The following is a 27,987-nucleotide window of genomic DNA, read 5'->3' as shown; positions in this document are numbered from 1 at the left end:
ACTCCCATGTATTTTTCATCTTTCCAAATGAAGTGTGTTTTTTAATTTAAGCTGCTTTGCATTTCACCGTGGGGCATCGCAGCGTGTGATGAGTAATCACATTTGACAACTATCTGCTCACCCATCTGTCCATCCGTCTATTTAACTGTCGGGTCTTTTAAGCTTAAACTAAAACCCAGGTTCGGGTCATTTTATTGATTGTTTGTAACAAGCAGGAGGAAAAATATAATAATTTAAGTCTTCTTTGATGAACAAGTCATTTTGTTGAACATAAATATGTTCAAATTTGACACACGTCTGAATGTGTAATGCCTTCAATTCACTTTACCTACATTGAAGGACGTGGTGGAAAAGAGTTTAGGATTATCAATATTTCCATCATTAGGAGTAGTTACAAATAAATCCAGATATTTATATTTACCTCCTGTCATTGGTCCTTCTGTTCCAGTGATATACAGAAAAACTGTTGTTGTTTTTTTTTTTTTTTTTTTTGTCATACTAGGGAGAGACAATTTCCCTTGATTAATCATGATAAATCCATTGATTGACAGCCGTGGTAAATACATATATCAATTTATATATATATTCTCAATGTAAAGTGTAGCACAAACCCTCTGTTATGTGGAGTGTAATTGTAGATGTCTTAAGGATCAAGGTGTCACTAGAGTGAAAAGGTAACTAGGAGGAATCTAACCCAAGTCCTTGTCACCTTGGTCCCAGTTCTGGTCTTCAGTTTGTTCAAAATGTAGTTGGATTATTATTTTTGGTGAAAATCTTTGTCCAAAACATGGACTTGTAAAAGAGGGACAAAATCCTCCCTATATTTATGTCTTAGTTGAAAAGCTTCTTCTGACTCTAGTAAAGCGAGGGGCGAGGGCCCAGTCTGATGTTTGTCTCTCTCCCACAGGTGGGAAGGCCCTAAAGGTGGGCTACGTGTGATGAAAGCTCAATCTTTTGAGCTGTGGAAGTTGACACAGTGTCCCCACCCTGAGTCCAGCGGGTGTTTGTGAACAGTGGGCTTGTTTTGGAAGAGAGTGTCCGCGCCGCAGCTGTTAAACAGTTCAAGGCAGGGAGTCCTTCTGGACAGGGGGACTGGGCGGTAATGAAAATTCCCCAGGAGAGAAGCGAGGGGATTTCTGTGCTGTTATTTGTTATGGGAAAAGGAGAAGACAGGGACAGAGAGTAGAAGAGAGAGCAGTGTCAGAGGAGAGGAAGGAGTTGGAGATGACTCTGTGAGTGTGTGTGTGTGTTAGTAACGGTCACACAGTATCCAAACCTGCTGAGCTTTATGACAATCGGAGAAGGAAACTCACTAAAATAGAACCTCTTGACAAATTGATACAGTTCCAGGACAGTCCCAGATTTTCTGCAGTATTCACAGGCATGCCATCATTGTTGTTGTGCAGCTGCCCAGTGGTTTGACTTTTTTTTTAGATGGATTTGATTTGATCTGAAGGCAGAACTGTTGCCAAGACAGATACATTTACTATATGTGAATGTACTGTATATGCCTAAATTCAGTGGTGTCACAACAATTTGGTATAGCGTAATCACATGAATATTTCATTATAGTTTCTGTTTAAAAAAACACCAAAATCAATGGATGGAACCAATTTTGAAGAACACATTTTCTCAGTCTACATTATTCAAGAAAAAAAAAAACTTGACACAAAATTAATAATTAAAAATAATCCTATTTAAGACCAGGTCACCAACTTTGTTTATGTTTGTGTGTGTGTCTGTGTGAAAACCAGTATGTGCATACTTTAATTGCACACCCATTTCCACAGGCTTATTAATTCATACAAATTGTATTTAATTAGCGGGTCCCCCATTGGGTACACTCCAGTCAAATGGAACTTGGCAACACTATTGTCATTCCTTCAGAGTCCAAACACCCTCAACTCCCAGTGTCTCTCAGTGCACACAGACCACAGATAAAAACCAAGTACAATAACAGGCACATCAGCAAACACACGCAACACAATCATTGTCCTTGAGCGACACAAGAGAACCTGGCTGGGCTCACCGCTACCAAAGGCTACTGATCGACCAATGTGTTTTTATTTCAATAATCCCCATCGTTTGTTATGTACAAAGCCAGAACAGGGAACACAGCCATCATCGATACTGTGCCAGAGAGTATTACTAAAAAGAACACTGGTGTCCTGAGTATAAATGTACACATGCTGTACTCACACACAGGCACATTAGAAGCAAACGCTTGTAGTGTGGTCCAAAGGCCCCTTACCAGAAACAATGTGTCTCCAAAGGAAAATATATTTGCAGTGGGAAAATGATTTTTACTGAACATAAAACATAATAGCACAGACGTACAAGAACTGATGAAGAAAATAATATGGCAGAAAATAAATCTTTTTTTTTCTCCATCCGCGGTTTTCTCTCTCTTCACACACAATAGACGAACAATCACACATAAAGAAACAAAGTAGTCAAAGACTAGAACCTTGACAAAGCCCAGGACAATTTCCAAAGGTCCAAAATGAAGGAGCTAGAAGAGAATTACAGTTACAGTAAAAAAGGCATTCAAAGTAGAATCTGTAATGTTTACATGCGTAAAAAAGGTCGCAATGCAACTTCAATGTCATGCAGTTCCCAACACTTCCCCCGTGACAGAATTCAATCAGCGCCTCCTAGGGTTCATATATCATTAAGAAGAAAGTCTAGCTCTATCCAACTCCTTCCCTGATAGATGCTGAGGAAGTTAAAGTATTTTCTATAATCTTATACGTTATTGGCTTTTTAGCAATAGTACTAAAATTTCTGCGAGGCAGGGATTGTGCAATATGCGCTTGATATTCTGACAATATGTGTGGCTGTGTGTGTGTGTGTGTGTGTGTATGGTAGGACTGTTCAAGGGTCCAGGGGTCTCTGAAGGATTAATGGTGGCAGGCCAGGCAGGGTAATCAGCACAGTGGATAAGTCCTAGTCATCCAGGCGTTGCACTGAATAAACATGAGAGCCCGGTGATATCTCCTGCAAGTTCACACACACGCACACACACACATGCATAGGCCATCCAAATCCAGGCAGGAGGGAGACTTGTTTCAGAGAATGATGCCAATCAGAAGACTATGTCACACACACACACACACACACACACACACCCATAAACCACACTCAGAATGTGCCCCCTCTGGTCATTAAGAACAGCGTACCTACGTGTGCCAATAGGATTCTGATAAGTCTTCGGTACAAAACACGCACAGACTTGAGAAATGTCATAATCCAGACTAAAATGTGCCTCAACTTGTCACGTTTAATATTCCAGGACTTTTTTTTACCTGGAGGAGACACAAAACAGAAAATGTTTTATATGTAATATTAGTAGTTATGGTAGCAGTAGAACTGGTAGTGATATTTTTGTTGTTGTTTGTTGCCATTGTATACTTTTCACGAAAGTGTATAAAACAGTGCAAAAGTGCATTTGACAAACTGTTTCTAGAACATCAGATAAGGCGGGTTTACCATTTAGAGCGGAGCCATTTAAATTGCTGTTTTTACCACAGGCGACGCAAGATAAAATGACTTTGTGCAAACTTTGTCCAGTTGGAAACAAGCTGGGGACTATCTGAGAATGGCTGTGCTTGTTGTGGCAGCGCGCCAAGAGTAGGTATGTGGCCCATTGGACACCATCTGCATGAACACACTTTTTTCTAACCAGCATTTGGAGTGTGTGCCTGCGTGTGTGTGTACATGTGCAGAGTCGGAAACCAGGAGCAAATGCTTCACGCCAAATCAGGGGGACGAGGTGGGAGAGCAGGACATTCCTATGAGATGACAAGCCATCACAGTCACACACCAGCACAGGAATGTTGGGAAAACAGAGTGGGTGGGTGGGTGTATGAGAGGCAGGGTGGGAGGTGGTGGTTGCAGCATGACCATGCAAACGGGGAAGAAAAATGAATGAGTGTCACTTCTGTAAACCAGAAGTCATTGGTTTCCCAAAAGGAGCAAAGAAGTAACTGTACTGCAGTTTGGCTGCCTGGAGTTAGTAATGCAGAGGGAAGCAGAAGAAAAATGGATGACGGACGTCTGCTTACTCTCTAACCACCAACATTACCCATTTACCCTCGACCCCTAAGTGGCGGTTAACTCCAGTTTCTGTTATGCAACGGAAGATATTGGACGACTATGAGAAAGAAGAAAATAAATAAAATCAGATCCTTGTTTGTGTGTGCCCAGAGTGGAGGAAGCTTAGAGGTGGGCTCAGCCCGACAGTGACCCAGAGCCCCTCAATGAGCTGCAGGGATTTGTCTTGTGACAGACGTGGGCTATATTGAAAGAGTGAGAGGGAGAAGGAGTGTGAACACTAGTGAATATGCACTCCAGATGTGTCGGCCTGTCACGCTGCAAGTAAACACCGTCACTGATGGACAGTTTGGGACTGGATGGCCTCACTGTCTTCCCTCCAGGGAGGGAGAAGGAGACGGAGAGTGGAGGGAGAGCAGCAGCAGGACAAGTTGAGAGGGAAGCATGTGTGTGTGTGAGTGTGTGTGTGTATATGGGGGGGTTGGGGACCTGAGCCAAGATCAAGTCGCCCTGAGGACCAGTGTAGCCTGGCAGGCTGGATACAGAGGAGACAGAGGAAGACAGGAGTGAACAAGTGTAAGGGAGAAAGATGAAAAAAAAGGAGTGTGAGGGGGCATGGCAGGGGGGTTCGTGATAGAAAAGAAGGACTGAGCTTGATTGTTTCCCTCTTGTCCCTCCTCCATGTGGCCTCCAAGGGGTTCCTGCAGTCTCAGCAAATTTCCGTCTGGCACAGACTTGTGAGCTCCTGGGAGCAAACTGAAATATGAACTGCAAGAGTGGAGGACGGGAGGAGAGACGTGGACGAGGAGATGAAAAGGAAGGAGTAGGAGAAGAAGTAGGATGGTATAGTGCTCGTGTACGCACTGGCAAAATAAATCGGTTGGTGGCAAGGGATGTACTGATACTGATACTAGGACCAGTACTGAGCCCAATACTTGATTCAAAAAAATCCAATCCAACAAACCAATAGTCGCTTTTCACAACAACCACCTGCACATCGGTCTGCCAGTGCTATTTTCCAATTTTGTTTCTTAGTTTTCCTATCTATCTATCTATCTATCTATCTATCTATCTATCTATCTATCTATCTATCTCTCTATCTATCTATCTATATTAATGTGATACCAATATTAGTTTGAAGATGTTTTGTTAAAGAGAAAAATAAATAAATAAATCCTGACATCACAGCTGCTAAAATCCGACACCTTTAATGTGATGTGTCTTTTGATTAATCACTGAGAATGTGATATGACACTTTGCATCCTGCACAGCTTCACCCAGGTCTTCAACAACATTAGTTGATCAGCAGTGTGTGTGTGTGTGTATGTGTGTGTGTGTGTGTTGGGGTTTATGTGAAGTACTTAGATTTGAGACTTGTCAGGTGCAATACAGCTGCTATCAGGAAGCAGCAGCGACGACTCTACCACATTACATTGCTGTCCAGTCCCATGATCATTAGCACAATATGAAGCATCAGAGCAGGAATCAGGCTTTCACATAAGACTCGGTGTTGCCCCTGTTCTCCATTTGCAGTTTGTGTCACTGCTTTTTCAAGCCTTTTGGTTTGGTTCTTTTTTTCCACCATTATTGAATTAAGGCCCTGTTCACTGCCCTTTGGAGGAGAAGGATGTCATAGCATTGCACAGCCATATAAGCCATAAAAATGTTCCCTCTCAAAACGTAGCCCATATTTGAGCATTTGGATCACGTATGCCATCGGATTAACATTCCATCCTGGATTAGACTCTAATTTGTTGGTACTGTATGTTGATTGGTGGGCTGGGAGCCATTTAACATCCAAACAGATTTCCACAAGACTCACTTTGTGTTCAACACCTGTGGAATCTCAAGAGTTGTGTTGACAGTAAGTGGCAAGGCCCAAACAAGTTGAACTGTAGCCATCAGATTCATATGTCCATTACGTCCAGCATTCTTTTGGTCCAAACCCCTTTCCCAAAAATATGACTGAACAGGGTCAACTTTTTTTGCATCAGCCTCCTATATAGTATTGATCCTTACTGGATGATGTAACTGTGATGCAGAGCCCTGGTAAACTGTTGAGTTGTTGTTGCACAGTGATGGTGTTCAGTGACCTCCGCTGGCTGTGAATGCACTCCGAATATCGTAAAGGAAGTCACACAACATTAGTGCACGATAATAAAACTGCCACAAGAGTCACACTGGAATATAAGAAGTGCTAAGAAGCAGTTAAAAAAAACTCTTTCTCAGAAAGTCATACTGAAAACCCCCAGGCTCCTGGAAAGTAAGCACAGAGTCATAACGTCAGGGCAAAGAGTCACTTCACATTTGCACAGAAAAATGTCTATAAATGCCCTTTTTCCACATGGCTCTCACAAACTCTTTCTCCTTAATAAGAAGGCAGCACACTAACAGTTAAAACAGCCAGTGAAACATTGTTAGATAAGTTCTCCATAAATGTTGTTTCATATGACTTTGCGGTCGCTCCTCCACTGTTAACCTGACTGTTAAACATATGACAAATGGAGCTTTTTTGGCTCACTGTAAAGCAGCTAACGACACGTGAGCTGCAGCTAACGAGTGCAGGCTTCCTCTCCTGTGTGCCGACGACACAACGCACACAAATCAGCTGACTCTGATCTCCGGCTGTTCTATTTCTGCATTTCTAGGTGTCAGTTATTCAGTTAGGTGAAGTCCACAAAAATGGAAATCACTTCTATCAGTATTAACACACTGAAAAATAGCAGAACGATTCATCTACGATTTAGAGCTTAAATGAATGCGTTGGCCGTTAGCATTTATCAAACTTTAACTCTCACATCTAACCTAACTCTTTCCATAGACTGAATGACTCACCAATCAGAAGCCATTGTGCTCAGATAGGGTCTAATTATCTTAATTACAGGTTTTAAGTGGGGGATTAACAGATAATAATCAGAGGTGGGCGAAGATTACAGGAGGAAAAAGGAAGCCTTTATCTTCCTTCTGTTCAACCTGTGGCCATGAGTAATAATCTATGTCACACTGTGGCAGGTGTTAATGAATAACCTCATTAAAGTACAGGGAAAAAACAGACCAGAGAGAAATAATCATTTATTTAAGGTTCAGGCACGCATCAGACTTAGGACACCAATGTTATTATTATTATTATTATTATTATTATTATTATTATTATTATTATTATTATTATTATTATTGTTGTAACTTTGGCAGGAGCAGAGGTTTTACATGGTAATAAATGTAACAACATGGAAAAACAGTTCCATCTACAATGTTATTAACAAACAACACACACAGTTTGGTAAAATGAATTTGGTAAAATTAGCACAATTATTTGTTTTATGACTAAAACTAAGTTGAATCTACTGTAGCTGACTTCAAACATTAATATTTAATCCAATATCAATTTCAAATAACAATACGTGAAACTCAACAACCAAACAGTTGGGAATGTATTTAAATCCAAACTATTTGTCAGTACAGGTTTACAACGTCCTCAACCTACAACGCTTCATGGTTACGTCACCATCTCCTTTAAATTTATTCATCAAGTCATCATTTGTGCTGAAACGACTTGTACAGTAATATTACATCATTTGCTAGCATACGAACGACAAAGATGACATGGGGGTCATTTTTCGTGCTACACTCTTTTACACTCTACACTTCACTTTCGTGCTACGACGCCCTCGCTTTGATGGAAAAATGTATGACAACCACTGTGTGTTTGTGTGTTTTATAACCGACCTGGTATTGGACAGTTCCCTTCAGAGCCAGGGGTTTAAGTGAATATTCTTAGCATGATGGGACAGTCCACAACACAATGCTTCCCTGAAGACCCCGACCCTGCCTGCCTGTTCCCTCTGATTTGAACAGAGGGCAATGAAGCGGACCAAATAAACAACACAGAGTGAGGCCCAGGAAAAACCACAATAGCTCTTCAATGTGTTCTTCTTTTATCACTGGGGACACCAGTGTTTGTCCAATCACTGCTAACTGGAAGGGAGGCAGTACAACGCCACTGCTAGGACGATCAAGATCGCTGGTTAATGACCAGTGGAGGACAGGCACGGAAGACAACATGCCGTACTTAAAGAAGAGCGTGTTAGGGAACAGCCGTCACAGTAACGGTCTATATGGAGGAAAGTTGAATCAATTGTGCAGTGTCAATAGATGCTTTTTTTAAAGTGGGCTGTCGTGGTCTCCAGAGAGTTGTTATTTAGTCAGTCAGCTGACACTTTCCATATGATATAGTACAATAAAATATTAAAAAATATAGCTCAACAAAATACAAGAAAGGATTAGTACTAACAACACCACCAAAAACACATAACGTGTACTTTATAGACATATACTGCATATATAAGAGGTCTCTCCTTAGTGCTTAAGTCTAAAAGACAAAAAATGTTTGATCAACTTTTTAGAATAGATTAATCTTTTTTTTTTTGTAAACTTCTTATTAAACCGCCAATATTAGACAACTTATTGACCGTAATTTTTTTAAATACACTCTATGTTAGTGTTTTTCAACCTTAGGGTCACAACCCCACCTGCCGTCACCTGGAAATCCCAGTTGCCTGTAATGTCTTGTAACTGATAATAAAAAAGCAAAATATGACAAATTCAGCTGTAATACTTTTTAGTACTTTTCAGCCCAAATTTCTCTAAAGGTTTGCTATAAAAAATAAAGAGTGAGTGAAATGACATGGTAGAAGTAGAAGACAGAAGGTCTTCCTCTGATGTTTCCCCGCTGCTATGCTGGCAAATGATTAGGCTGCTGAGAGCATCTTATTATCACTATTTATGAAGGAGTTTGCAAGCTGGAGTAATGACAGCTTTACTCCAGAGTGGAACTCTCTCTAAGCCTCTCCCTTCTTTTCTCTCTCCCTCTCTCTCCCTCCTCTCCTCTCCCTCTGTTGTTGACACTGTTTAACTGAACACATACAGCAGGTAAAATATTGACAAAGATATAGATATGTGTTGAGAGAAAGGTTAAGTTATGGACTGTGGAGTGAACTGTCATGGCCGTACCCCATCACCTGAGTGATGCCCTGAGTGGTCTTTGGATGCAGCGCCCTCCAGCCTTCACAACCTTAAAAATAATTAAGTGTTAAAATATGTTTGCATTAAAGTTTGTGATCTGCAGTAACTGTAAAATTGAACAGGCAGGTTTTAAAAATAAATTTAGCGATGTCAGCACTGTGATCCATCCGTTCAAAAAAAGATGTCAAATTCTTTGTTTCTGTCCAATGGTAACTTTGTAAACTTCGGTCACAGATACATACTATCTGAGAACTAATCATTTTTTTCATCTGAACACCCAACCCGAGAGACTGAGGAGATTTCTTATTAGTCTGGATCCGGTTGCCTGAGGGGCCAGAAAGTGATGATATATTTGACCAAACGCAGAAACCCAATAAGGGGCCATCGATTAGGAAGGATGAGAACTATATTGGACACCTAGGTGGCTACAGAGAAATTAAAAAGCTGCAACAAAGAAATAAAAGAAATCAGAACTAGAGCACCTTAAAGCTCTTTGCCCAAAGTTGAGGATCTGTTTTTTGTTTATGTTTGGAATCTAGATGATACCACGGCGTTGGTAAGATCCCATGATAATTGAACTTTTATGTGTACACTATAGCAATCTAAGTCAACCCGACGCTGGGCCGATGTTTGTACTAATATTTTGGGAGGATGTCAGAAGCTTTTAATCCCACACAATCACAGATGAAACAGAGAAGTAAACCTGAAAACACTAACACTAATGCACCGAGTAAAACCCCAACAAGCAGTTATTCTTTTTTGGCGACCAATAATACAATCTCCCTTGGCACATATTTGGGTACCGACCCAGTCAGATTTCTCTCTTTTTTTTATATTCCCCGTTATGTGCTGCTGTTTGTGAGCCGTTACTGTAAACTTCACAGCCATTTCTGACAAAGTGGCGAGCCTGTTATCTGAATATTATCTATATTTGAATTTGACAACAGGGAACGACTTTGTTTGTGTTGTAAATACAACGTGTGCAGAGGCCATTATATGAATTGGCTGCAACTAGATACATGTGGCTAGGGGGCAAATGGATCTAATGGTAGTCTTAATGTTGGCCTTGAATAATGAGGCCTTTGTTTAATAAAACTGGAAAGCCTCCAAATACCTGTAGGGACCTCGGCTAGTTAGAGCAATAACAGTCTATCAAAAGAGAAAGCAAAGTGATTACTTAGAGGGTAATAAATACAACCTCCGTGCTGGGGAGGGACCTGGGGCTGAGAGTTGGAGAGAAGGAAAGAACGACAAAGAAACATACAGGAAGAGGCAGAAAATAAAAGACAGAAGGGGGGAATCAGTGGACTGAACACTCCTCATAATTCTTTTTGCAGAGCACCTTTGATGAAAATTAGTCAAGGGAATAAAGAGTTAAACAATGATGGCCGACTAAGTGTTTTCTGTCATTATGCAAACAATTATTTAGAATAGATGGATGGATGGATGGATGGATGGATGGATGGATGGATGGATACTGTAGATAGATAATATGTCAATCATTGTGATGGCACTTGATTGGTCTGCTCCTGCTGCCACTCATTAAGCTAAGGCTTGTGCTGATGGTTTAATAATGTAGTGTACATTTCTATTTCCTTTTTACAAACTGAACTTTACGTAGATCAGATGCCTGTTTCTCCAAAACGACTATTTCCGGCAGACTCAAACGTCACAAAGCTTAAATTATCTGAAAAAGATTTCTTAAACATGACGATGGCGTCACTGAACTAAAATAACCTCTTTAGATCTCAAAGTTGTGACTTGGTGTAACTAGAAATCTGCATAATGGGTGTTATTTTTATCACATTTCCTTGTTTAGTTCCTCTCTTCCCTCATCTTCTTTTTTAAGATTCTCCCTCCAGGGGTCGCTACAGTGGATCATCTGCCTCTATCTCACCCAATCCCCTGTCTCCTCTTCTGTTTATCTTTGTGTCCCGGCCATGGTCATGTCCTCTTTAAAGGCATCCATAAATCCTATCAGCAGTCTTCCTTTACCCTCGTGCTTCACAGCTCCATCCTTTGTCCAATTCATCCAGTCTTTCTCCTGAGCAGTTTTTTTTTAAACCACCTTCAACTTGAATCCCTTGGAATAATTGGCCTCTTGACCTCTGCAACCTCAAGCTCAGTCTCCTATTCTCTAGACATTGTTTTTCAACCTTGGGGTCACGGCCCCATGTGGGCTCACCTGGAATACAAATGGGGTTGTCATGACTGATAAAAATTATTAGATGTCACTTTGTACACTAATCTGGCTGCTCTGTATTTGCAACACAGTATAGAAAACATGATAAAATTCTCCTGGGTGGCCGGAACCTAGAGATGTGAAAATGGGGTCAGGTTTGGACCAGTGTTAGACCATAGTTTTTGAAAAAAATTTTTTAATTCAATATGTGGGATATGTATATAGTAGAACTCTTTGTGTTTTAGGGAAACATTAAACCTCACGATGTACAATATGGACAGAGGAACTATTGTCTCATTCCAATTCTGAACGTCACAGTTTCTGCATTGGGACGAATGTGTTGAACAGGGACGACAGAAAAAGGGAAACCTGTCTATTTCACCTCTAGTTTGTCTCAAACAGTAGTGTAATGTTGACCGGGGGGAGGAGTGGGGGGGCATCTTGGAAGCCAGAGAAGTGGCCACTACAGCACCACCATCAATTACAGCCCTGAGAGGGGAACGAGAATCCAGTTAAGGAATTAGAGAGATGTGGGGCAGATCGTTGGATCGACAGCCCGCGGGGCGAGGGAATAGGTTGAAATGGCGATGACAGAGTGGACGGAAGAGACAGCGACCGTTGGTCACTCCTCTAACTAAGTGTCGGGATGATAATAAAGAGTCAGTCACACAGAGTCAGCAGTGGCCTCAGAGGGGAGGCAACAGGGGAGGATGACAGAAGTGAGAGATAGACTTTATCAAGACCACTGCCCAGTGGTCCAGGTTCAGGTCATTGCTCCATTTCTGCCCCTCTGTCTTCAGGGCAGTGAGTGTGTGTGTGTGCGCTGGTTCAATCTACACTGACAAGTGAACGATTCATTGCCCCCCATCTCAGTGACCAATGCCTCACTTCTTGTTCTTGATCTATTTCACCTAATGTATTACTTTAGGACCATCCCAGTCCTTTCTCTGCTGACTGGGAGGGACTGACCTTAACACAGCCTCACTGAGCTGCACTGAGCTGTGAGTGTAAGAAAACTCTTCATAAAAGCAGAGCAAAAGACACAGTAACAATACTGAGGATAAACAGTGAAGCTAAATGCTGCCTGAAATAATACCATGTCAGATGAGTTTTATTTCACCAGACTTTAATTGTACTGATTCCAAGTCATATATTCTAATTTGATGACTAAAATCATCCCTTTTTTTATGTTTACAAAGCAGTCAAACACAGGAGAACTCGGGCTTTTGGTTTGACACACAGAGAAATGGTGCAAAGGTATGAATCCTGCCCGACAAGAAGAAGTTAAGGGTTTGATTTCCTACTGAAAGACATTCATGGAAATAACTGTCAAAGTTATAAAGTCATAAAGATATATAATTTGTTCTCACAATTAAAAAAAAAGTTCTGTCTAATGTGCAGTCCGTAGGTCTGATCGGCATTAATGGCTCTGGTGTCTGTTCAACACACATTTAAAGGTATGGTAAGTGTGTAAAATGAATAAAGGTGTGTGTGTGTGTGTGTGTGTGTGTGAGAGAGAGAGAGAGATTCCCTGCTAGTTTGTTCTTTTCCTGCATCAGCTCACATTACCCTTCGAATGAACTGCTTATTATGACATTTTTACAAAATGGTTGTCACTTAAAAATGAGCCATGCTGACCTTCTCTGACTGTTGTTTATACGAGTGAGGTCTTTACAGAAACCTAAATGTGTAGCCAAACACAAACAGGTGTAATAAAACCAGGGTCCTGGGAGAAGAGGGAAGGGACAGAGAGGACATATAGAGGCAGGACAAAAGACAGACAGGCAGGGAGGGCTAATAGGGTTTGTTTGTATTTTCATTCTAACTCCACTAGTGCTGCAGCACCAGACGGTCACACCTCTGACTCTTACTCTCTGTTTTGTTTGTTTCAACTACGTTACCTTCACTGCTCTGTCTGAGAGTGGTGTACAATCAACATGTGGCACATGTCCCTGACATGTCGGGGGGGGGGACTTATGAGGCAGCAGTGTTAACCACGGCCCCCTCCCCTCTCTTCTTACCTCATCCTACCTCCCTTCTTTCATTCTTACTCTCCTAATATTAAGTTGCCAGGGTATGAGAGGGCCAGAGGAATCTAATAACTGTGACAGTGGGGCTTTTTGGCATTGTTCCTGAGGCTGTGCAGACACACACAGGGATGTCTGCTTGCTCTAATGAAAGGTTAAATGAATAGGACAAAGTGACAGGAGGTACAATAAAGAAATAAGAAGCAGAAGAGAATGTGTGTGCGAGCATGTGTCCGTGTCTCCCCGCGTCTCGGGGTTAGCCTCCCTAACTCAGGGAACAACAAGGACAGCTCTTCCACAGTGCCACACTGCTCCAACAGATGCGACACGCTGTGTGTGTCTGTGTGAAAGCTTTATGTGAGTGTTTATGTCTGACTCTCACCAGGACACAGATGCTGAAGAGGAATTCCAACACGGGGTTATTTGATAAATGTTAAGGTCACAGGCAGAGAGGAGGGTAGTAGCGGTGGCCGAGAGGAGGAAAGAGGCATGGGGAGTGATGAGGAGGACGCATGTCTCGTCTTGTGCCTCTCCCTGCCTGTGCCTTGGTGGAATGCGGAGTCACATGAAAGAGGCCCTCTTTCTCTCTGCCTCTCTCTGAGACTAGTCTCTTGTGTCTGTCTCAAAAGCACCACTGTCCCCGGCCTGACACACTACCTGTCAGCAGATTTTGCGAAAGCCTCCGTAAGGCCACAAAATCATGCAGAGGCAAACCAGCAGAATCACAAGTACAGAGAAACACACACACATACACACTTACAGTTGTGACATTCTCACCATGTTTATGAGCTTTGAGTTCCCTAACAACGGGAAAGTTAACAAAGGTACCAAGAAACACAACTTCCCAGACTGTTTAATTGCTATAATTATCACCGTAAACGCACCCTTCTCACCCAAAATCACAGGGTTGGACTTCAAATGTGCCATCAATGCACAGTGCCATGTTGTATGGCATTGTTGAAGGACCGCACCATCAATGACAGCAACCTTGAGGGCTGCTCAGTAGACTAAGATGCTTAAGATCTAAGTGTGATCTATATTTGATTTAGTTGTATTTACATTTTGAGTCCTTGTTAATATATCTGCCAATGTCTAATGTGTGCTTCAAATATGCTTTTAATTCAGAAATGACAAAATCTCATCATAAATACTGTGAAATAATCTAAATTGCACTGGTTTCATCAGGTATCCTCAAACGAGGCGTCCCTTTGTTTTATCACGTTGCTAAATTGTAGTTGAAAACTGACACTGCTTAATTGTTTTTTGACATTTGTTGAACCGCTTAAATTTACGACCCGTACAGACACACACCGCTTTTATGAAACCGTGTGGAGTTACAGTAAGCGATACTCTTCCACTTCTTATGTGTGCAGTCGGCCTCCGAGAGTGTGAAGTCCATTCCGTGGACGGTACATAAACAGATTTTAAATGAGCGAATTCTTTGGTGGAGAACCAGAGGTATTATTCCAAAGGTGGTTCATGTAAAAAACAACACTGTCAGTACAGTTAATACAAAAAAAGCAGACACTCAAGACAATAATTCCAAAGTCAACACACCACATCTCTATCAATGGGAATTTTTCATGAGCCACCACTTATCTTGTCATATCAGGTTTCTCTCCTCAGCATTTTGGCAGCAACAAATTAAAACCTTTAGGGTGAATTAATCAAACGACTCTCCACGGCCCTGGGAGATCTTTATATACTTTCACTAGGTCAAGGGCCACTAATTAATCTAAACAAATACAGAACATCATAAAGCACACACTCTACACTGAGACAGTGGAGCTTTGGTGTCCTTTTACCTGAAAGCAAAAAATAATACTCAACGGGGAGAAAAAAGAAATGAAAAAGTGAGGAACAAAGTGGCGTCTGGAGTTTCCATCACCAGTGAAACCTTAGATTTTCTCACTCACTGTTCACGGAACAAAACTGAACAACTTTATTCTGGAGTACAGTCAGTGCAGAGGGGAGCTATAAAATATAAATTATACCACATAACCTTATACCTCCCAACTGAGCCATTTGGTTACAACTATACTCCTGTTTGTTACATAGGCTCGCCGTCACTGCTGTTTCTACGGCGTTGACATGAATTATATTCTTGCCCTGCCGAAGAACATATGGATTACAAGTGAAATGTAATTTCCCTCCCGATCAGACTGTTGCCACTCTGTGACACTGAAGTGTTTATTTTATGCAGTTACCAGTCATTACTGCACTTCTGGGCAGAATCAATTAAGGCCACCCAAGACTTGAGCTGAAAATGCTGGAATCATAGCCTGTCTACAAAGACAGAAAAATGTGTCAGGGGTGCAGGAGTAAAGGCTGAGCTCTGCAAAATGTGTTTTATCGTTTTTCATTTAAAACAAATACAGACGGAGGGAGTATGTGGCTTCTGCACACACTGGGTGTGTTCATGTTCTGAGACCAAAGTTTTCCTGATTCCTTCCTTGAGGAATATGAATATGGTGTTTGGATTAGCATGTGAAATGAAGCCAGCAGAAGAACAGGAGACACAAAAACAATTTTAACACATGTAAGTAGAGGCTTCGACTTACAGTTTAAACAGGGCTTACAGCTCTCAGCCACATTTATATTCTAATCAACTCACCAGTCCTGAGTTTGATGTATCTTTTCTCGCGCAGGCACATTACTATCATTAGGAAGAATACATTTCAGACGTATCTCTCTGTGTAATAAGAGAGGAGCAGACCTCACCATGAGTGCACACATCAAAACAACAGTAAACTCTGCTTCTTGTTACCGACTACACGACATACAATCAGACCAGGTTTCAGAATGTGACTTGGTTTATAACTTTGGTGCTGAATTACAAAAAAAAAATCGTATGCTGTTCATATGACTTTTCGTACTGATTTGAATTAGTAATTAGTCTCACACAGCGGCCTTAATTAAGTTGTCACTGTTCAGTGACTGTTGACATCACAGCTTGGATTACAGAAGACACACCTTAAAATCCAATCTATTTATTTCAGTTTGCAACGTATGAACCGCACCAGAATTTGAATACGAGAAATTATAGTGTATAAACTGTCAATGACAGTGTCCTGTTTTCAAAAGGACAATCTAGCACAGTCTGGCTCTGAGTCAGCTGCAGCTTCACATCCTTGGTGTGAATGTCGGTACACTCAGACTGGTTAAAGTTTTTTTTTTTTCTCCAATCTTTGATCCTGAAGTTTTGACCAATATCAGACCAATACCATTCCAGAGTATCAGATCAAGCCATCCCTAGTTTTTTAAAATACTGGTGTGATCCTACAATAGGATGATGGTGGCAGTAGTGGCCCCCCAACTCATATGGGTTTGAGACCCCCGCTGTTTTGATAAACCCCAATATTACCTGCTGCTTTATTTATTTATTTAAAAACAAAAATTAGAAAGTGTTTCTTTTTTTTCATTTCAGTTCATTTTAAATGTGTGACCTATGAGCTAATAAGTGGAGAGCGATCCAAAAACAACAATACTACAAGTCATTTGCATTTCTTTTACATGTTCTTTAATTCCAGAAAAGTTGCTAAATCAAACTATCAAACTATTTTGTTCTAACTCTTCTGCTGTGTGTTCCAGGTGTGATGATCTATTTCATCTGGGTTGTTTGTGACCCTCTGTCAGTTGCGATGTTTAACAGTAAAGGGCTTTTTCATCTTTTATTTAAAGGTTCAGTTGAATTACTAAACATGGAATGAAGGCTTTAGAGCAGTGATCAACACCTGGCAGCCTGTGGGTCAAATCCAGCCCAGCTAACTGTCCAATATGGATGAATTCCAAAATAAACATCAAATAATAATGTTAGATAAAATCGTGATTTTTATTTAGTGTCTGTCCATAAAAATTCTGGCACTCTGACAAATCAATTTTTTGTTGTGTAATTTAGATATTTTTTCTCATTGGGCCTAAGAAATAATTTAACTGGGGTTAAAAATATTTAATTTACAGTTGATGTCATCAGATCTGAAACTGTGCAGAAAAAAGTAAAAAAAAGTTTAGAGTAATTCACGTACTGAAAATAATTACAAGCAAATGAAAACAGTAGACTGTAGATGCAACTGATACCTATTCTCTTCAAACGTGTGGGACGTAGAGGGAGAAAGAAGAAGAAACTGAGTAAATGGAGTAGAGAATGAAAAGGGAAAAGAGTTCTCCATGTGAGCAGTAATCAGGGGGAAGCAGCAGGGGGGACAGGCAGGGTTGGTGAGGGTCAGAGCAGAGCAGCACTAAGCAGCGCTTCTCTTCATTAGCAGCCTCTCGAAGGAGGGCGTCACTGGCCTACCTGTCCAACAGATTATTGAACCGACTAACCAGTGGCTCCCACCCTATGTGCACACACTCTCACGCACTTTCCCCTCTCTGATTCCTAAAGCCCCAGAGGAATCACGACCCTGCTGCAGCCTCACTGACAACTTTAACTTTTTCTTTAACCTCACGTAGCCGTGCCACAGGCTTCACCAGAGCATCGGCTCTGGACGAGGACATCTCTTCCCCCCTTCCCTAGTTTCCATTTTTTATGTCTGTGAGTTTTGTCTGAGAAATTCAGATTAAATCCTTTACATTAGCAGCAACGACACAGAAACAGGCAAAAAATACCTTGCTGGTCATTAATCCTACCCACGTATCAGCATTCAAAGCGCTGAAAAGAGCACTTGAAAGTTGTGCCATTAATCCTAATTTGTGGTTTGCATCCCCTGAAGCACTCACACACGTCTGAGCTGAAGAGGCTCGGCAAAAATCGGACCTTTGTTTGATTCCCTCTCCTTCCGTTTGTTTTAAGATTTTAAATGTAAATGTGTGACACTACGAGGGAAGGCTACACATACCTATTTGAATAGAGAACAATTTACAAAATTACTCACAGCTACAATTGCACAGACATCACTAAGTAAAGGGACTGTTTTCTGTGTCGGCTACAGAAATACACAGGTTTAATGAACTGAATGCATGTGTAAATATTTTGTGTTGTTTTAAGTTATGAAAGACTAAATAGTAGTAGTAGTTCTACATGAACATGATATTAGATTAGATTTTTCTTACATAAACACATCTTGGAAAAATTTGTACGAAGCAAAAAATATGATGATACATCAATTCTTCTGTCATGGCAGGAGAGTTACAATAACTATCCAGTCAGAATGGCCTAAAGTTCACCAAACCTGGGGCAGGCTCAGAACTGGGTTTTATGTGGAAAAACAAGTGACGTATTAATTATTCCATGAGATGTTTGAGGACATGATGACACAGGATAAACTATAGCTCCTGTAAAAGGCTGTGACTCTTCTTTGCATATTAAGGCCCTGGCCATTTTTATTTTTTATTGCAGCTAAATGTAAAATAAAAACAGGTAAAAACAACAGGGATAAATTATTCATAAACTATTTAGCAAAATGTGACCTAAAACCAGCAGCAATTTGAGGTTTATCAGTTCTTCTGGTATTTATTTATTTTTAAATTCTTTTGCAACTTCAAGGACAGAAGACAGTAGATACAGAAGTCATTTATAAAATCCCGATACAAGAGTATATTGTACTGCTGTGTGTGTGTGTGTATGTCAGTGAAGTGAGCATATTTACCATTGCTGCATGTTGTATCTCTCAGACCCCGGGGCTCCTGGCACTTTTCAAACTTCTCGTCCTCAAAAAAGTCTGATTTCGCCCTCAAGTGGGGAACTTTCTCCTCTTCAGTGCCACACGCTGTCTGGGACGGTTTGCGCGGAGCGTTTCCTCTCTCCGAAGTATCGCCGCCGTCTGTGACACTTTTATGCGCAAGGACAAAAAAGTCTGTACTTTAAGATGCGGAGAATCGCTGTGTTTCAACTGCTTCGCCGAGCGATACGCGCGTCAAGGCGTCTTGGCAGCGCGCAGAGAAGAGACGCACGATCACGACACTGTCCCCTCTCCTTTTTCCCCAAGGCAAACACTCAAACCTGGAAGAGAGACAGCAGGGGAAGCTGACATCCAGAAGCCGGGGCTGTAACTGCTTCTTCTACCTATAGGAAAACGCAACAAACGCCGTCCTCTCACTCCCCCAGTGATTTCTTCTGCAGAGTCAGCGCAGTGCGCGGGGAGAGCAGCGGACAGTCCGGGCTGGAGAGAGGCTGCTGCTGCTGCTGCTGCTGCTGCCGTGTTAATGTTGGCCCAGACTGGTGCTTTTTCACACCGCGTGTGTAAAAGAGGGTGTCTTTGTGTGCGTGCGTGTGCGTGTGTGTGCGTGTGCGTGTCAGCAACCTGGGTGACTTTGGGTCAAAGACGCTGCTTTTAACCAAAAGTAACATCCGTTTGTGCCAGAGCCCCCAATCCGAGATAAGACGACACACAGCGGAGCACTGGTTACATGGAACACCGCTTTTTATATTTAACGCAAATGTGTTTTTATTCTTTACACTTACCTGTTAAATTATGGACCACCGACAGTAATTCACACCACAGGACAGTCTCCTGTTTTTCTTTGAATTCTTGTTCCTGTTTCTACTGTCTCCTCATCCTGGAATCACAGCATGAACTTGAGCAAAGTTTCACTTTTTGACGACATTTTCTGTCTCAAACCACTGAACACACACACACACATTTAAACACACTTTCCGAGGTCTTCAAAAATGTGGCATTGCTTTTTTAAAGTTGTATCCTTCAGATGTGATGATGTGATTGTTCAGCAGACATATTATCAAGGCCTTCTTTATAATAATTTACCATGGATTTGCTCAGCATCAGACAGAGACATCTCCAGGTCGACTTTAGTCGAACAGTTTTATTAGAGTGAAGTTTTAGTTCAGGGATTCATTTGGAGTGGTTACGGGTTACGTTAAGGTAACGTTTAATGTTTATAAGACGTGCTCATAAAAACAAAGACGTTTTTATGTATTTGCCTTTGTGTCAGCGTATATTTTTTTATGAAGTCCATACTGGAAAGACAGAGACTTACAGCATCAGCTCTCCTCAGAGTGACTGCCTGTCTCTGTTTGCCTCCTCCACTGTGGTTGAGGGAAGCAGCAGAATCCCTGAACAGTCATTTCTATCAAGTCGAGCGTCTGGAAGCCCCACTTGCATGTTTGGTCAAGGGGTAAATAATAGATCAGGGATTAGGCTTGTGTAGAATTCATTCCAGGGTAACAAGCTACTGAGGTCCCAGGATATGCATATTCATTCCTTACTCAAGGCCGTGGGAGAGCTTGGACCATATGCCTGTTTGTCAGAGGGCTTAGGTTGCTAATTAAATGAGATATTACATACTTATCTGAGCAACAAAACAAAAAGTCTTTAAAGGATTTTTCTCTCTTTCCAGTACTTTGTTGCTGCTGTGATTCGTCAGAATGTACGCGTCAGAAAGTGTTTTGTATGAGTTATGTAGGTGCGTCATGTGAAATCTCCTGACCACAGAAACACAACTTTGAAGGCTTGTGTCAACATATTGAAAATATTCATTTTTTTACTGTGACAACTCAAAGTTGGTAGTGCAGAACTGTATCAGGGCCGCAGCAATGGTTCCGAAATACACATGAATAAAATTGGACCAATGATATAAAAATCAATACATTTTCATCAGACACAACAGAAGCCAGTGTAATGTAAAACATGCTTAAATATGAAAATTTTAATGACTTGAATACCAAGGTAACAATAAAAACCAAAGAAAATATTTATTATCATATACATGCAATCATCATGATGAGTATAATTATCCAAAGGATAACCTCGACCAATAAAGGAATAACATTAGTCATGTGATCAGTTTCATGCGTAACTACATCAGTGGTTCCCATCCTTTCTTGGCATCTGACCTCATTTTTTGTGATACATTTCTAGTGACCCCAGAGACATTTTTTCTATAGAATTAGTTTTTGATCATGTTTGTTATACAGAGGAGGCAGATTAGTGCACAAAATGACTGTATTTTCCCTGATCGTATGTACAGTTAGGTGAGCTTGGCTTTACATTTATATTAATGAAAGTTAATAAGAAAGTGTTTTTTTCATAATTTTAAAAAGAATAATAATTCATTGCAAAAATATTGTATCTTTTTTTTTATCAGTTACAAGACATTTCAGGAGAGCCCATTTCAATTCCTGGTGACCTCAGGTGGGTTCCCGAGCCCAAGGTTGAAAAACACTGAACTACAGCCAACTGAAACTTGCATATGAATGTGAAAGACTTTACTTTTACATTTCAGAAGATTTCTGTAGTAGCTGCAATAATGACACCCCCTCCCCAATCACCCCACCCTAAGTCATTACTGCTGTTGGTAATGTGCAGTAGCTGTAAGTCATTTTTCATCTTTTACCAAAACTAAAATTCAGCCCAAATGTAATATTTAATGAACACAGTATTGCATTGTTTTATATTAAATATAAAAATATAATGATTTGAAAACTGTTAATTTTAGCTCAGACTGTCAGATATCAATTAAGCTATATTTCTTTAAGAAAAGTCAGGATTGAATTGTTTTATTGACAGTCATGTGAGACCATTAAAGGCAGACTGCCTTTGATGAGGAAAAACAGCACGTGTTTATTTGTCACAGTGATGGGATCCTACTGTTCCCTAATTACCCAGCAGGACCACTGATAATGAGCTATTGAACCTTCCATGAAGTGCTCTGCCTCCTGGGATGGCCATCATCTGCTGCGCCGCACTTCTGGCTCCCTCAAATCCACAGAGGGACTGCTGTTCATTAAGTTTCAGACTGTACCAAACCATAGAGAGGTCTACAAAGGTCATTCTGGTCCTTCCCAAAAACCCAGAAGACTCAAAAGACTGGCACATATTGTACGTTCTTTTTTACCAATCAGGAAGCAGTTAATCACTCCAGCAGTTTTCCATTTATTACTGTTGCTAGTAGTTACCAGTTTCTAATTCAAGTTCTCTTTGTGGCTCAGGTCTCAGGACTTGATTTTTGTTCTCATCTTTAATTGAGTTTATATACATAGTAACCAATGACACCAGTCTTAAGAAAGCATTATTTACAACAAATGTCATTCTTTGTCCTTGTCATGGATGAGAAAAAAAACAAACAGTTAAAGGCATAAAAAATAAACGTCACTGAATTACGTTGAATTAAAATTCCAAGCTCTGAGCCACGCTGCCTTACAGAAAAGCACGTGTTGGAGAAAAAGACGAGTTCTTTTTTTCATTTCAGGGCTGTTTTCCGAGTGGACGACATTTACTCAAGGTGATCGATGTCCCATGTCTTTGGTCTCTCTTCACATGCTCAAGGGAAATATGAACTTACCCCCCCCCCCACACACACACACACAATGCCTTAATTTATCCTTTCACCAAGTAAAGGACTGTCCTTTTCCCACACATCCTGAGGTGTTGAACTTAAGCGGAGATAGTGTACAAGTCAGGTGAATTATGTGTGCCCTGAGGTTTATGGCACCATGGAGCCACCTGATGCATGTGCTCTGCTGTCTCTTGGAGGTTGGTTCCATATGGATCAATTCTACTATTATCAAGTCTCTTGTTTGATAAGGATAGGACAAAGGGTCATCAGATGGATGACAACGTGAGGCCCACGCTGTCTAATGAGGTCTAGGGTTGAGCAAACAAGTGGCACTGTCCAGAATGGGCATATTGTGGTCTAGGGTGAGAAGGGGGAGAGGAGTAATTCACATGATGTGTTAGAGTGTCGCTTTAGTGGTAAGTAAAAATTTGTGCGATTTAAGTGGACAATTATTGCACAAAGGCCAAGGTTACAAAACTGAAGACACAGTCAATGGCTTCTTTGTCCTGGGGTTTGTGAAGCTGGTCTCACACGGTCTCACAGGATGCAGCATGAGGGAAATTCATGCTTGAGGTAGGAACATAGTGTCGGCTGCATGTTCTTCTATAGCCTTGGTCATAACAATTTCTGGCCCTACATGCATAAAAGTATATAATCTGATTTTAAAAGCCCCTTCTCCCTATGCTCCATCCTCACACTTCCCTTGACTATGTAATCATCATCCCACAGTCTTCACACCGTCGCATTCGTTAAGAAACACATGGCACGCAGGGTAAATACAGACATCAACAACGCTACAAAGCAGCTGCACCCAAAGACTCCAACGCTTGGAGCCTAATTTCTATGCAGGGGAATTGATGTTCTACTAAACATTGTGCAGGTTCAACATCCCACCTGGTATTTGTACAGTCAATGTTTCTTTAAAGCTGGGGACTTGTGGCACTTTAGTATCTATTGTCATCTCTGCACCTCTCAGACTCCTCCCTCAGAATCAAAGCTGCTTACCTGAGGCAGCAGGCGGAGAATGTGTTTTCACAATTCTCTCTGGAGTGTCATGATTTCTTCTCTTTGTTCCTTTGTCAGCGCAGACACACCAGGGACTGTCGTTTGCTTGTTGAATTTTTCATGCATGTACATTTGCATGATCAAAACTCGGTGTCGCCTAATCTTTCCAGTGACTGCGTTGAAGCAAAGCAAGAGTGAAACAGGCATGGTTACTGAAATCATGAGTGCAGAAGCTTACTTTCTAAGGGTGTCACATGACATTTCGGTTAGACACCAGAGACCCGTAAGATTAAATAAGGATCTGATTCGATTTGCTAATGTAGTGTTTACATTCACTGCATCATGTCTGAGTGAGGGGAGATTCCAGGGATACAGGGAGTGGGGTATTGTGTTTAAACCCCGTTAGACAATTTAAGGTGGTAGCTAAAGTGGCCTAGTCGTAGGATACCAACCTTAACAGCGAGAGAGATTTGTCACCTAGTCTTCAATACCAGGCTCAGTTGTGACATGCTGGAGGAGAAAGGAAGATATCAGATTGATATTCGTATCAGCATATACTGCAGTATTGAACATGAAAGAGTTCGATCTCTGAGCCACCCCTAGTAATAATACAAGTAACAAGTCAGGTTCATTACAAAGTTAAAGTGAGAATCCTCAATCTGAACATGGACTGTCTTATTATTGCTCTTTGATGAGTATCTTTATTTATCAACGAAACAAATTGAAGACTAGGACTTAGAGTTGGGGTAACAATGGACCTCTTATGTCCTTATCCTACTGAGTTGCAACTGCTGGCAGAGTTTCCATTACAATGTGTTGCATTTGTGTCATTGGAATTGTGAATATACAGTATTTAAACATTTGCCTGATTGCTTCTTTAGAAATGAGTGTTGAGTGTGAGTGATGAGTGTTAATTGTTTGGCTACTGAATACATAATAGTGACTGACTGATTCAGCAATTGACGCAAGGGCAAATAAGGCCAGCCAAAGAATACAGTAGGTCCCAGCATCCTCTGTCAATCGGCAGCACTTTAGCATACCTGCTGTAATCCAAAGTGAAAAAAGAAAAAGAGACAACACCCACTGTACCACAGGACATGCCTGAGACTTAAAAAGAAACCCAACAACCTATCCTTGATGTGAAAACTTTATAAGCATGAGAACAATTTAATTATAATGATTTCCTCTCTCCTTCATTTGGAAAATGTGGTTCCTATGTGTTGCAGGAATCAAAGCAGGCTGAACAAACTGCTCTGCAACATCAGGGCCTTACCAAGGAATCAGCTCGAGAGCAGCGTCAGAGACTTCAGCAGGTCTACGGAGGGAGAGAAGCTTCAAATACCAGAGTCATGTCAGAGTCTTTTAAAAATTCACAGCAAAGAACGTGAAAAGAAAGCAGCAGACTGCTCAGACTGGTGCTATCTACATCCACCTCACCAGGATCAGCAATTTAATGTTGAGACTTGTTTTCCCTCTTGCTTTCTTGCTTTAGATTTTTTAGAATGTCATTAAGGTTTGTGTCAGAACAAGAAACAGAGGAAAACAACTTAATCATACTTGGACATTTTTGTTTGCCCATCTTTCTCTTTTCTGTGAGTCTGTGTGTGGGTGTGGGTTTGTGTGTATGTATGTGTGTGTTTGAGAGACAGATATAAAAAGAGAGCCAATGGACAGAAGAACCAACATTTGTTTGACCGCAACAGAGTGCCAGTCCTAATATTTCTTCATCTCTCTGCTCTACCCTCTACTCCAGATCTGGCTGGACATTTAAGTACATCAGCCACACTGTGTGGACTTGTCTCATCAGCATAACAGATGTCAAATGATATATACTTTTTTGTTTATTTTTCTGTCCATCTATCAAGCTCTTAAATCCCTTTTGTAATAAGTTATCACGTTTTTGGGATAAACATATTAAATAAAGGCAAAGTCAGCTCTACATCATCATCCACGCCATTAAATTGTTCCTGATAGCTTTAAAACGTTTAGTATTTATTTTAAAAAACAATTTCAATACACAATCAATATAACATTGATTGCCTAAAACAAAGAAGATTAAGGTTATCAAAGGATTAAAACCCCAAGCCAGCTCTGGTTTAATCATGATTAATCATTAATATGTCAGTAAATTCCTACATATGATAAAAATATTGATTTTTGTTGTGTGTAATTCTGGAGCAGAAACTTGTCTTTATGTATGATCGTATGATCCAAATGATGGAATTCTTAATATGAAAAAAATGTCAAGAAAAATAAGCAAGAGTTTAATTTAATAAATGTCTTCATGGAGTCCTTGGATTCAAGTCATTACTGTTCATCTTGTAGTAAAGAGTAATTATTTATTTAAACTCAAGTTTTTATTTTCATGTATGAGTTTTATTATCCATTATAATCCATAACCCCTATTGTCCAGTACTGAAAAATTGCAACTAACCTGCTTTGAATGTTTTACACAGCTAAATGTGACACAGTGTCAAGATTAAAGTTGTGTAGGATTAATTTTAAGCATATCTTAACTTCAAGGGAGAGTTGAAGGACTATTCAGAGTTGAGGACTATTCAACAAATCTATTTAGTTTATTAAAATGAAACAAAGTGATCAAGGTTATTTTAAGTTTCTTCCATTACATTTAAATAAATCAATGGTACACTTAATTTTCTCAGGTATAAAATAGTCTCCGTGGTTCCAATTTCAAAACAGAAAGATTTATTCTGATGTGAAAAATAACTGGGAATGAAAGTGCCGTAAAGAAGCACTTCCTGTCGTGAAATGACGTCAAAGTGAAAACAGCGGGCCTGTTTAAAACAGGAAACGGGTAGTTATTGACAACAGTGTATGTCCACTAGCAAAATCTGTTCTGTCTTTATTTAAATATATATTGTTGAACGATCCGGTAACATTGGGTTGTTATGCGTTGTATAAGAAGAATGTCATGAAGTTGTTCGACACAAGGACGAGGCACTGTACAGCAAATAGGAAATGACAGAATAAATGTTTGTTAGGTGGCTAAAGTTAGCAAAGTTAGCATATGCGGCGTTCTCTTCTAGTTGCATCGTTTGGCATAACATTGTGTTTCTTCAGCAGCTAAAACAGGTAATAGAGTTATAGTGTGTTCGTTTATCAAGGAAACTTTCCACTAATTCGTTGTTTGGTCTGAGTCTGCTTACCGTAATCCTTGTAAATAGTTGTATTAGTTTGACATCATATGATGCGTTCAAGTGTAGTTACATTTAGTTTTGCTTTACTTTCAGCCTTGCAATGTCGTTCAAAGACAGTGACAACGACAGCCGGGTCCTTGGTTTACAGGAGCAAGTGAAGAGTTTATCAGACGAGTTGATGCAATGTCAGGTAAGCACACACTCGTCGCTGTTTTGCTTTGTCTGGTTGTAGTATGCGTTTTATATCCACCTGCTCCGCCTGTACACTATGACTTTCTTGTTATGTATTCCATGACCAAACGATTTGATGGACAAATATTAAGTGAAGCACTGTACAGCAACTGCACCACAAACAGACCTTTGTAATAATTATTTTTAAAATGTTTTTTACAGACATTGCACCAGTAAATATATATTAACTTGAAAAAAAATATATTTTTAATTGAAAATATGTCATAGAGCTATATAAACCCTGTGCTGCTATGTAAATGATCTGTCAGCACATTCATTCATGTTAACTGTCTTCAAGCTTCAGAATAAATACTCCCGTTTTAAAGTGATTTTAAAAAAGAAATTACTTTTATGACATTTTTTTCTTTATCTGCAAAAACCTTGAGTATTATCTCATATATAAAAATAGGATTTAATTTGGTTGATGAAGTTCTTTATCTAAACCTGATTTTTCTACTAATATTTCTCTCCTTCACTTTTCTGACACAAGAAATTAACATTTTTTTTATTAGCTGCATACAGATCCTTGTGAAATATTTTAATTATTTCCTCTCCCTACAATTATATGAATGTAATTGAGTCTTTTTGTAAACAGAAAACAAACACAATAAATAATGTGCAGCAATTATATCTCCTATTTGAATAAACCCCCTTTTTATTTTTTATTGGTTCAGATAAATATAAATGGATATACAGGGAGTGCTTATGAGCAAATATGAGAACCTTTCATCTTCACTCTGGAAGCCAGTACTGTATGTAAGGGAGGCTGTGTTTGCATATTCACCACCAGGTGGTGCCTAATAGCATGTCTAAATAGAACAGGACACATATTTACATATGTACAGGTTAGTAGCAGCTGTGACATTTAGTTGTGTTTTCCTTTTTCTTTTGTGAACAATGTGAACATATTAACTTTCTGTCATGCTGCTGGAATCTGCATGTAGTGTTCTGTGTTTGCAGAAACTACAGAAAAAACACCTGTGGCTTCAGGGGTCAGAACACTTTAATATTTGGATTATCTTTTACACTTTTACACTGTGCTGTTTGAATTTAACAACATTTGTGAACTGTTTAT

General features: G+C 40.3%; 2 protein-coding genes across 2 annotated transcripts in view; one reads left to right on the top strand and one right to left on the bottom strand.

Annotated features, from left to right (window-relative positions):
• bnc2 (basonuclin zinc finger protein 2) overlaps window positions 1-19,854 on the bottom strand; it is a 146,952-nt gene extending 127,098 nt beyond the window's left edge. Inside the window, exon 1 of the mRNA XM_017035441.2 lies at window positions 18,873-19,854. Coding sequence (XP_016890930.1) covers window positions 18,873-18,875 — 3 coding nt within the window. The 5' untranslated portion in view covers window positions 18,876-19,854. The remainder of the gene's footprint in view (window positions 1-18,872) is intronic.
• A 6,460-nt stretch (window positions 19,855-26,314) lies between these two features.
• The window catches only part of cntln (centlein, centrosomal protein), a 70,510-nt gene continuing 68,837 nt past the window's right edge, over window positions 26,315-27,987 (top strand). Inside the window, exons 1-2 of the mRNA XM_008317175.3 lie at window positions 26,315-26,616; window positions 26,775-26,871. Coding sequence (XP_008315397.1) covers window positions 26,782-26,871 — 90 coding nt within the window. The 5' untranslated portion in view covers window positions 26,315-26,616; window positions 26,775-26,781. The remainder of the gene's footprint in view (window positions 26,617-26,774; window positions 26,872-27,987) is intronic.

The sequence above is a fragment of the Cynoglossus semilaevis genome, chromosome 9 (genome assembly GCF_000523025.1).
Source record: "Cynoglossus semilaevis isolate Cse_v1.0 chromosome 9, Cse_v1.0, whole genome shotgun sequence".
Taxonomy (NCBI): domain Eukaryota; kingdom Metazoa; phylum Chordata; class Actinopteri; order Pleuronectiformes; family Cynoglossidae; genus Cynoglossus; species Cynoglossus semilaevis.
Note: the sequence above shows the minus strand (reverse complement) of the source record. Positions and strands in the feature narration are given on the sequence as shown.